The sequence below is a fragment of the Calonectris borealis genome, chromosome 12 (genome assembly GCF_964195595.1).
Source record: "Calonectris borealis chromosome 12, bCalBor7.hap1.2, whole genome shotgun sequence".
NCBI lineage: Eukaryota > Metazoa > Chordata > Aves > Procellariiformes > Procellariidae > Calonectris > Calonectris borealis.
Window position 1 is genome coordinate 1,392,785 of NC_134323.1, and position 12,386 is coordinate 1,405,170.

Here is a 12,386-nt window from a genome sequence, read left to right on the forward strand (position 1 = left end):
ATCACATGAGCAGGTGTGTACTTGTTTACAGCAGAATTCTGGAGAGTCCTGACCTCTCTTATGATTTACATGAGCCACACAGCAGCTTGTAAAGGCCTACACAGTAAGGCCACAGGTCAATTAGGATCAAAAAAAGACAACGTTACAAGCACATCAAAGGATTAACAAAAAAAAAAAATCCATCTTCCACCACAGTAGTTATTTTCCTCAAGACTGGCAAATACCATCTATTGAGGGGTTGAGCTGGTGGCTTTGTCTACAAGAGGAGAGCAGGGAAGCCAAGTAGTGTAAAGGAATGACAAATACCTTAGTGATGAACCCTCTACCGATGCCATCTTAGCATCATGGGTTCAGCTGAGCCCGTACGAGGCACATATGCTGCCAGATCAGACTCTGGAGAATATGTTTTTCCAATCAGACAACACTTACGCTGGCAATAAGATCAAACTCCCTGAACTGCTTCTGTGCTTGAAGCAGCATCTCCAAAGAATCGTCCAGGATGATCGTTTCCTTTAGCCGTTTTCTGCCAACATTCTCGATCCAACTGCTGACCTAGGAGAAAAGGGAAAAGCTTCACTATTAGTCACTCTGTGCTACTCAAGGTAGGCCTTTATGTGGAAAGAGCAAGGAATTGCTCTCATAATGCTGGTCATTTCATTACTGGAAAGAACGTGCATGTACACTTCTCCCCCCCATGCTGGCATTTCAGCCTAAGCCTCCTGCTAGGAGTTTTTCCACTTCAGGTTACTGAGTAATTGCAAAACTCTGCTATTGCTCACTAGCCTTAGGCATAAACAGGGCAAGGAGCTGCTTGAGCTCTGTTTCTGGGTGAGCCATGGTCTAATGCAAGCCCTGCAACCTGCAGGCTGGCCTGATATTCCTATTATTGTTACCCCCAAGTGGGATAAAATCTCCCTGCTACCAGATTTCCTACACCACTTCCCTTTTCTGACCAGCAGGACACGAACTACGTCAGTGTGAACGTACTGATGGATTCTCCCCATCTGCAATGTTTCACAGTTCTCTGGGACTCTCAGCTACTGGTTTTCTAAAGGCAGCTTGCCACAAAGCCATGCAGTAACTGCAGGTTCCTCAGCAGAGCCCAGCCACTGCCGCAGTTATAAGCCTATATCCTCAAACATGGGTAGAGAACTGACTAACAAGAGTGTCCTAAAAGTAAAGCAGACACAGGAGACCAGGCAGGATAACACAGCATCTCTATCAACAGTTGGTTTTAAAAACAGGCTAGTAAACTTGTCTGCAATGCTTCAGGCATAGCTGCACCTGGGGGAAGGGACAGACTGAATGTTTCCTAATGCCCACACATCCTGTTTTCCTGTATCATCTAAATCCATATCCCAACTCAACCCCACAGTCAAGGACAAACTCCTAGTCTTCTGGACTGAGAGAGGGTCCATGCCCATGCAACAAGCCTACCGGCAAGAGGAGGAGATCGGGTGGGCCCCCAGGTTGTGACCCATACTGCAAAGGGGCACAGCACTGCTGCTGCCTAGAGCTCCTAGAGCTTAAAAGCAGGAACAGCTGCTGCCAGCAATGCTGCCATCATCGGTGATCCGCAAGCAAAGTAAGTTGGGAGCAGTCAGTTTTGCTCAATTCAATCAAAAAAAGTTCAGCTTAAGGCAGGGACAGGTTGCAGAGTCTGCCTTTTTGCCTTTTTTCAGGTATTAAGAACCTGTGTGTTTAAGGGAGTCTTTACTAGGTTCTTGCATCACACTTCTTGTCCTGAACACATAGTGCAGGGCGTCCGAGTGTCTACCTCCAAATGGGAGGTCATTAAAACTCTTGGATCCAGCTTGGCCTGTGAAAACAACACGTAGGCTACAGCCTCCTCTGCAAATCCAGTTCTCTCCAGAGAAGAGCCCAGAATCCTAGAAGAGCAAAGGTGAAACTGGTCCTAGTACTGATCTTCAAGGATGCAGGTTCCTAAGGCGAGCTCCAAACAGCACACAACCTTTCACACACACAGGGTAGTAAGTGATACAAAAAACTTCTCACTGGTGACGAGTTACAGCAAAGGAGACTATGCGACTCCATAATTTCAAGGTAGAGTTCAGGCTTAAGGAGCACATCTGGGATCTGCAACACTGAAAGAACTGACCAGGTCTTGTAGGACGCTCAGACAGCCTGAGCTACTTTATGACTTTTTAAGGTTCTCTATCTACACAATTCACAATTACACATTTCAAAGGTCCTTCTGAAAAGCAGTGCCTGTTTGCTTCAGTTATCCCACAGCTGTAAAGAGTTTCAATGAGCACCACATGAAGGGGAATTTTAAGCTCCCACAGAAGTGCAGGGGGGTGAGGGGGTCGAGCATGGCTCTTGGGCTAAGGACAAGAGGCTGTTCCCCTCCCTGGAGATTTAATATAGGGCTGCACCCAGAGGGAAAAGGAGCGTGCCTGGGGCTGCACCCAGAGGGGAAGGAGTGTGCCTGGGGCTTATCAGATAGCAGGGACCGGAGCACTGCACAGGAATCTAAACAGAGCGCGCAGCAGGAATGGGCAGCTAGTATGGGGTACGCGATGTGTGGCTCATTCAGCAGCAGGATGTAAGCAAACCCTGAAGGATCTACAGCCCAGAGGGGACACGCAGACTCATCATCAGCTTGTTGCCATCGCTCTGCTGCTTCTTGAGGTGGAGCATGAAGAATGGCTCCCCAACAGACTTGCTGGGGGGTGCTTTTGTTGACCTTTGTGAAAAGACACCCCACCTCCAAGTGTACTGCCAACCAACGAGGCACTATACTGTGGTCTTTAGGTATGGAAAAACATCACAGATGTTTATGGGGTTTGACAGATCCACACCTAGAGAGCAGCCAGGAGACTTTTACTTGGCATCAAGAGATACCAGGCAAACAGTGGCTTGGTTCTCAGCACATCTGAAAATGTATCCCAAATTCTAATGTTCAGTTGTTCAGGTGTTCTTTTTAATGGGACTACAGGCATCATTCTACACCTTCACACAAGAGATCAACAGGCCCGGTACCTGCTGTAGGATGTACAGTCAGAGGGTGGCAGCAGGCAGTCACTGGAACTGACAAACAGGCCTTACCTCCTTAAAACATTCTTCGACTTTCTCGAACTCCATCACCAGCTCCAGTTCCTGGATGCGTTTGTTCGACAGCATCACCAGTCGGTGAACGCCCTCATCAACTCGATTATAAAGCACACTGGCAGCATCAAGCGCGTCTCTGGAAGGGGACACAAGTCTGGTCAGAGGTTTTGCATTAGGTCCTTCCCCCAGCACTTCATGCAAACACGACCTGGCTAACAGCAGTGCTTTGGTCATCCTCCCCGTGGGACCCACAACGGCCATTTCCCTATGGAGAACAGAAGGAGAATAATGCTGCTCCCTGCACGTTCCCGTGATTCACCACTCTCTGATCCCAATGCGGACAACCTGGCTGGAAGGACAAGAGCATCTCCTCCCAGCCAGGCTCCTTGCAAAACTTAGTGTACTTGTCACACTTTCAGGGAGGATACTCAGCTTTTCATAAACACAGATTATTGCATCAGTGGGCTTTCACAAAACACAGGCTCAGGCAGTCTCGGTGTCTAAAACCACCATTTGAATTTAATTTAAATAAGTAAATAAGCAATCACTAGAAAGCAAATCTCTCCTAAACAAAACCAACAACAATATAAAGCACTTGATGCCCCACTCACTCTCAGGAATTTCCACCAGCCAAACAAATATGCAAAGCGTACAGCACCCCAGAGCCAAGAGAAATCAGATTTTACAATGTTGGGCTGGAAAGATTTAAAGACAGAGCTCCCCATCTTCCACAGGCAGCTGTGCTGACCAAAGCCCACCAGGCAATGCCAGGCGGCACTCTCCTCGCCAGCCTGGCCACAGCAGAAGTTAACCTCCTCTGTGCACAGGCAGGAATGGAGGGGTTCAGCCTGGAGCCCAGTGCCCTTGGATGCTGCAGTCACGGACTGAGCACACCATTTAACCCTGACACGATGATGAATATTAGCAGGTTTCTTTCAGATGTGTGCAGCACCTCTCCAGCACAGGTTTGACCAAATTAGAGCCAGGATTTAGAATAGCATTCAAGCTTATTCTTTCTTTGTGTCCCTGAACTTCTCATATTTCTTCTCTTCTCCTTTTACAAGTATGGACTCAACAGACACCTTCAACAAAAATACTACAGCCTTCTTCAGCTGTGCTCTGCACCAGCATGTTTAGCTGCCTGAGCATCTCCTGTGCTCACCCTAAACCAGCTTTCGTTCTCCAATTGTCTTACAACCTTCTGGCTTATGAGAGCATGGCTTTTTTATCATATTATTAAAATTATCCAAAGCACTTGTGAAATAGATAGCTAATAAACTCTGAAAGCTTTGCTAATGGAAATTCATAGAAGCAATTCAGCATTCACATTTATTTCTGTCTTAGGTTATAGGCATCTTGAACCTATGAAATGCAACTGAATACGAGCATTTAGTGGCAACCACCCTGTAGTTTTTAGATAGTACTTAATTGACATGAAGTAGTACAATAGGTCTGGACAACTAGCTCTGCATAGCAGAAATCCACAGGATTTTTCCATTCAGAATTCCACCCAGTGTGCAACAGCCAAATTCTCAAACCTCAGGCTCTTAGATACTTTTGTTTTTCCTCTTCAAAATGCCATTAGACTGAATGAATTTCTCCAAAGTGCAGCCAAAAAAACCCGATTTGTTTCTGGACTAAGATCAGTGCTACTGCAGTGCAGAGGAGACAGGTTCTCTACAGAGAATCTGCAAGCTTCAATGGAAAGATCCGAGCTGTAACACTGCTCCCGCATTTCCCGAAACCACGATAAAAAAAACCAGTGATGATATGAGCCTGTAATCCTTTCCCAGGGACGGACCCAGGTCCAACCCAGGAGACTTGCAGCAGCAGAGCCATTACCACTGTCCAAGCTGAGCTCTGGAAAGCGTGCTTACAGAGCAGGTTGTGAAGGCCAGTTCCTGTCAGCGGCAGTGACAGAGCTAGGACAGCTAATGAGAAACAGTTCAGAAGATCGCTGGAAGTTATATTTGGCAACAACATTAGTACTGTTGGGTTTTGTGCAGCAGAGCATATCTGTCAGGTCCTAGTTTCTGAATAAGGCTCCAGCGTACTGATGGCCAGACAGGCAGACATACTTCAGTCTTACTCCCACGTGTCTGAAGTCTCTGCTGGCATGAATGGTCTCATCCACTCAGGAAAGCACACCGATACAGCAAATGCTTTTCCTCCCACCGGCACAGACAAGCAAGCACCTATAACTTTAGACATTACAGGCTGTTATATGCAAACATTTGCAATTATCCTCTCGTGAGGCAAAATATTTTTCCAACCTTTCTCTGAGCTTCCATGGAAATCACTTTGGTGTTGATACTACTTCTTTGATGGCACTCATCAACAAGCTAGATTGACCTGCTAGACCTTTCTGTAATGGGAGTCCTTATATCCACCCAAGCCCATGATAAAGAAAGCATGCATGGTTTCAACCCTTAACAAGGTATCACAGGATGGTAACCTTATGGCATAGCAACTTGAAACAATAGTTCCAGCTCTTGCGTTGGCCTACCTAGCACAGAGTGTGATCTGATATAGGGAAAGAGAGCTAGGGAGTCCCACTCCACTCCCTTCCGTACCTGATGGAGGAAACAGGACTCCAGTTGTCTCAAATTTGAGTAGTTTTCCTTGACAGGAGTCAGTCACAACCTGAGCTGCAAGGCTCTAAATACTAAAGATTCCCACATAGACAGCACATTTCCCGAAGTCACAAAACATAGGCTCCTCTGAAGCCAACACTGCAACTATGGGAAAAATCACCCTCAGGGTAGAGGGACAGGAAGTGATTACAAAACAAACATGTCTGAAATATTTTTTTAATAAACAGAAATAGGCCTATCACCAGCTCACTGTGTAAAGAGGCGAATTCACTTGTGCCACCGTGGACAAGACAAGTCTCTTGGAGCACACTTGAGACCAGTATTGGCCTTATGACCAGCCAACCACTCCAGGGAAAGTAAGGTTCAAAAATGCAGTAATAAAATACTGCTGGCCCACCCACCAAACTCTCTTTCAGGAGAAGGGGCTCTGGTGAACTGCTTGCTGCTGAGCTGAAGGACTGAAAAAAATCCACCCCAAACAGTGCTCTTCCGGCCCCACACATGTTTCTTCCACAGAAGGAATTATCCCAGATTATTGGCAACACTAGAAAAATAAAGAGCCAGACTCTGAAGATCTCAGTAAGAGCAAGCCTTCATTGCATTTGCAGAAAGTGGTAGGGAAGAACCAAGCTAGAGCCCCCAGTTTAGAAGGGAGCTCAGCCCTCTGCGCCATCGGATGCGATCCATATCCCGGCAAATAACACGGCAGCTACATATGTCTACAGATACTCAGTCATCTTCCCTCCCTCTCAGCTGATTCAACGGTACTAAAAGTGACATCCTGTTACTGAATGCATACATGGAAAACCTTTGTGTTACTGACCCACAGGTATCTCAAACTTACCTAGAGTCAGTCTAGGATGCATTTGGGAGTTTATACGATAAGCAGGGACCGGACAGAGAATTCATTTCAGGTAAGAGGGCTGGAAACAAGCTCTTGTTTTCATTTTAGGTTGGGTTGTTTAGAGCATATATCATTACCTAAGATCCCTTACTCTTGTCATGTAAGTAATTTTGTTTTCTTTCTTGTTGTCTGCTTGCAGCAGGCTATTGATACACTTATCAGGGCACAACCCAACACCCTAAGGCTGCCCCTTCTCTTGGTCCTGCCAATGGTTTGCTGAGTGACTGCACACAAGCCACCCAGGGAAGAAAAAAAAAAAAAAGGTTTCCAAATGGCTCCTCTGGGCTCAGAGCCCCAGAGGGACTTCAGGTGTGGCCTTACACCGTCCCTCCTCCTCTTCCTCAGCCGAGTTCCTCTAGCATCCCAGCACCTCAGTCCTTTGTTTCAAGGTCCAGCCACGCTGTTTTCACACGTTCTGCCTCGCTTGGCAGGCATTCATTAAAATCTCTACATCTAGTTGTTGGTCTTCCGTTGCATCTCCAAGGTAACTCCATTCATATGTTGTCAGCTCTTGACAGTTCACTTTTACCAGCTTGACAGGCTCTGACTAACATCCATCTTTTACTCTTACGCAGAGGAAAATATAACCCTTTCCACCCTGTAGTATAAAGTAGGTAGGCAAACTGACCCAAAAGAAATTGCTCACAGTCCACAGGAACGTTTGGTTTTTTGATTCACTTCAGCACTTCCAGTGCTCACAGAAAGTGTCTGTTGGGTATTAAGTGCGTTCTCCCAAACCTCTGCACATCTGTTTACCTATCTACACATCCATCCATTTGCTGATACACATCTTAAAAACTTCTTCCTAAATAATTTCTAGTATACTAGTAAACTCAACGATATCCTGCAACAGGGAGTTTCCTGGGAAAATGATACCTTGCATAAACAACTATTTCTTTTTCAGAGTCAGACTTGGGAGCTTTTCATTCCTGTCCTTCATTGCTTTCAAGGCAGCTTGGAGTGAACAAACCAAATTTTGAAAATTGGTCGAAGAAGAAAAAGTGACTTCTGTCCTGCCACACAAAGGGAAACACCTGGCTGTTAAGTACCTTAAAGATATTTTAATAGAGGCCTGAGCAACTCTGAGGAAGAAAAGCAGAGAGTTGTTTGAAGTCAGTGGAAAGTCTTGTCTAAGCTTAGATCTGTTTGGATGCATTGCAATTTCCCTGCACATGTGAGTGTGGTAATAAGAGTCTTTCACTACATTCTTCCATGGTCAAATCATCCAAAGTAATTTTGCAATAGTGCAGAGTCAATATAATTTATAGCAAAAAGGAGTAGCTTGATGTCAGTTTATGTTTCCCCAAATCCTGTTTTCATTGGGCAATTATCGTTTCAGTGGAAAAGGTTCCAAACGTCTTCAGTTTTCTGGAGAAGTGCCAAGCAGTTGTATAATGGTAGGGTAATTTTAAACCTATAATTTAGAAAGACCATTTCTGTCTGAATCCATCCTTCAGAAAAGCTAGCCTTGGAGAGTTACACTTTAGTTTTCAAAGCAAAATACCTGATTTGTTTTCGAAAATAGATGGCCCAAGAAGAGGCACCCAGCAGGCTTGCAAAAGCAGGTGCTGCACGAGGCAATGCCTGCCGATGCCAGTGAGACGCAAATAGAAAAGCACAGGGAGAGAAGCAGCAGAACCATTACTATTCTGCAAGTTACTGTCTGCCCCTTGAAAATTTTCTCTAGCCAACAGCAAGAGGAACAGCTAAAGTGAAGGCTAAAACCAGAGCTCATCCTCTGACTAACCTGGGTCAATTTTAAAATAGCAAAAATTTGTGGATGGAAGAAACACAGGACACATGGCCTTTTGCCATAGTGTATTTGATGGGTTTTAGGCAAATATATTCCAGGGAATTTGCCCTGGAAAACCAGATATCCCTGATCATTCAGTAATTTAGAAGAAACACGGTCAGATGTTACAACATTAGCCTCATCTAGTCTTCCACTCCTGGTGCTGAACCTCCCTTGTGGATGTCTCAGGTTTTGGCAGAAAAGAAACAGGATCTGGCAACTAAGAGATTTAAAGGACGTCTTGGTCCGAGGACACCACCCAGATCATTTGTGTTGATGCCTTGGCTACAAATCATTTACACATCCTGAGCAATGCTGCACAAAGAAAGCCTTCCAGCTTTGCAGGGAACGTCCTGTGTGCCTGAGGGTTGTTTTGCAGGAAGAGAAATGCATTAGAGCCTCCCTTGGTCATTAATGCATTTTGGTAGCAACCTACCTGTCTGCCATATTTGTAATGATCCCATAAAATGAGGTCAACCTCAAACACATGCTCCTGCTCTTCAAGCTGAAAACTTTACATGCAGTTGAGGTTAAAATTCAGACTGGCCATGGTGAAGCTAATGCAGATATTGTTAAATAAACTGTAATTATTCTCTGCAGCACAAATAGCCACGGTGGTTTTAATTACCTAATAAAAGTATTTGATGAACTGGGTACAGTTTTTAGAACCCCGGAGTGTCTTTAGAAAGGCATAGAGGTCAAACACCAAGTTTGGGGCTGCCTGTGGGATTTCTGCCATTCCTGATGGGAACAGTGGATCTAGCTGAGACCACAGACCTGACTGAATCCCTCCTCACTAAGTTACCTGACAAGCACACGCACTGGGAGCAACCCATCCAATTAATACAACACACCGCAGACCATAATTGCTGAGAGAACTTTCTTCTGGAGCACAGTTCATTTAAACATGTTTTTAGCAGAAATATACTCTAAAGCCCCTTTAAAAGCAAAGGGATTGATCCATACAGTTAAACAAGTGTCCAAGTGTGGTCCCAAGCTGCGACCTTTGATTCTTTCCCCAGCCTGGCCTGCATTCAGTTTCAATAAAACTGTGTTCAGACTCTGGCTGATTTTAAACCCAGTAAGATCCATAACACTGACTGGAAAAAAAAAAAATTCTAAGAAATCCCAAACCAACAAGTAGCCTACTTATGGGGAAAGCTCACCCCGCAGGGGAGCCTGAGATAGGATGTGGAAACACCGTTCTGGGAACACCAAGCATCAAGCTGTGACTTTCTACCAGCTGTAAAAAACTCCTACCTCCAAACCTCGTCCCATGTACATTAACCTATTTATACTTGTTATCTAGGTCGACTGCACTAGTCTAACAGCTGTGTTCTTGGAGTTAGGACCACCAGGTGTTCAGGATGCCCTGCTCAAATATATACCCACTGTCATTTAAAGCCACATACCTATTTCCCTGATACATCCGCCTTTTGCACACTCCCAGTGTTTATGATGCATATAATAGCAGTGACTGTGCTATTAACTACCCCAGTAACAGAAACATTTACCCCAACTCAGCCATATAAAAAACGGTGCTTGTGGGATGGTCTGGGCTGAGCCAGGAACTTCAGGCGGTTCAGCTAACATCCTACACTGGAAACTTTCTGCAATTTTTTCCGTAATATTTCTAAACAGATAAAACACACAGTGTGTCATTAATTACCTAATGCCCTGTTGGCATGACAAACATTGCAAACAACAACAAGCCAAACTGGAGTCTTATGGCTAAATTCCCACTGAATCCAGGAAGATTTAGGACATAAGACAGCAGAAAATAAACAGCAGAAAGGGAGCTGAGGGGGATCACCTCCTGAAAAGCCTAAAAGAACAATGAAAACTTACCTAGACAGACCTCTGCAATCTTTCACCTCTCTGCAAATGCCACAGCTGGCTCCACACAGCACATCATACACTCAGAATGACAAAGCTCCACGCTCCTTTATGTGCGGAGCAACGAGGTTTGTTTAATGCGAGCATAAGTGCTTTTTACCAGGCTAAAACCACCACGCAAACGGAGGGAACAGGTTAGACTGTAACGAAAATGAATACCAAGCAGCATGGTATGTGTTTGGATAGAAATGTCGCCATGCGCTCCTCCCTCCACCTGACACAAACAAATAAGACCATGGAAGAGCACTTCCACCCATGCACTGCTAAAGGCCAAAGGTTGGTCAGCATCTTCTGTGTCACTGGCAACAGCGCAGCGGCATCTCATGGCAGAAAGCTGCCAATCTTTGAGGCAAGGATTTAAGCACGGTTTTTCATCTCGCTTCAAGGTATACTGAGAGCTTGTCCTAACCAAGAGATGAAGGTTTTAGGATTAGGTCCCCAGGAGAAACATGCAAAGGACACCTATTAATGGAAGATGCATCTTGCAGACCATGTCAGGAGCGTGCACTATGGAAAGTGGTAGCATGAGAGGTTTCCAAAGCTCCCAGAGGCAGGAAGATGAGCAAGCACTGGTTAAGCAAACCAGGAAAGTGGCATCAATGAAAGAGACACAAGCACTGCTGTCTTTTGAAGCACATGTAAATGCACAGAGTAGCGACCATCAAACTGGCCACAGCACAGACAGAAACAAACACATCTCTAAAGCAGAAAGGGGATGGCAGAAGACAGTAATACTCCAGGAAGGATTTCCCCTCATAGGTTGCCTGGCCATGACCACCAGCATATGGCAGCAGCTGTCAGCTTGCAGGCGCACACCTTTTACCTTCCAAACCAAGAATGCCAGCCATCCCAGTCCCCCCAGACTGGGATATACACACCAGACACCTGTCTCCCCTCTACCCTTGCCCCCAGTTTGCCCCATGTTTTGGATGACTAGCTTAGTCTCTCTGCCTCGACCCCAGACAGACAGAGTTTCAAATGGTGCTTCTGCAGGAGAGAGCTTGTGTTCTCCTGGACCCCCCGAGAGCTTGTACATTATCCAAGTTTTCTTCTGCCAAAAGTACACCACTTTGCAGAGTGGTACATACCTGCCTTGGAGCATCCCAGGAGTTGCTACTAACAGGAGTCTTGCTAAAGACCCACAAACATGAGCTCCTACAGCACCACACAGCTATAACCCACTGCATCATTAACTGGCCACAGCTTCAAGCAGACCTAGTGCCTCACTACTGCGTGTGGAAGCCAGACACAAGAGCTGTGAGGCTGTTAGCCATTAAGATCACCCTCTTTGTTGCTGCAATTGAGTCAGGTCCAGCATCAGGAACCTGGCAGCTGCTGCTCAGGAAGTCTGCTCCGCACTGCCCATTACCTCTGCTCAGCTCAGGTCCCCACCCACGGCTTCCAACCAGATCACCAAGCCACACTAAAAATAGCCAGCTCACAAAACCAGCTCTTGGCTCTAGCCGCTCCACCCTCGAAGTACAGAGACTAACTATACTGCCTTCTGCAAACAAAAGGAGAATTCACTCCTCCATCTATTTATAAGCTGCTTATTCACAGCTTGCATGCACAAATTCTTTTCAGATGAGGAGCTTGGGGGAAGAGATTATGCTTTTTCTGGTTGCATGTTGCACAGAGCCCAGCACCCAACCTGGTCATTCCTTCACTGTCTGAGGTTTTTCTCTTTCTTTCAGCTCTCACAGCTAGTCTTGCGGCTATCTTGCCTGCCACATGCAGAACATGATGCAATCCCATTCCCGTACCACACTGAGAACGCAGGTTCGCTGGTAGAGCCAGGCATGCGCCAGGTGTATTCTGGTCCGACTAGTATAAGGCACCTTTATATTAATATAAAATGTTTGTATCTTCTTTACTCCACTTCTGACTCATAGCATATCTAGAGGACGAAAGGCATCACTGGACACTTTGTCCAGACAAGCGTTCCCAGCTCTTGGCTATGCTGGAAGAGCAGCAATAATGAGAACAACAGTGGAAAATGTCGGGCTAAAGACCATGTTAAGCCTCCCTGTCTTGCTGCCCAGCCCCATGCAACTGCCTCACTTTAGTAAGAGCTCCCACTGCTGCTTCCTGGCTCCTGGCAGCTTTTCCAGGCTTATGATGGAAATGC

At 45.8% G+C, this 12,386-nt stretch overlaps 1 protein-coding gene across 1 annotated transcript in view; it reads right to left on the minus strand.

The window, feature by feature from the left end:
- The window catches only part of PLEKHG4 (pleckstrin homology and RhoGEF domain containing G4), an 83,428-nt gene that overhangs the window by 23,939 nt on the left and 47,103 nt on the right, over positions 1–12,386 (minus strand). The window contains exons 12-13 of the mRNA XM_075161214.1: positions 3,070–3,208; positions 430–552 (exon numbers count right to left, since the gene is read on the minus strand). Of these exons, the coding sequence (XP_075017315.1) occupies positions 430–552; positions 3,070–3,208 (262 nt within the window). The remainder of the gene's footprint in view (positions 1–429; positions 553–3,069; positions 3,209–12,386) is intronic.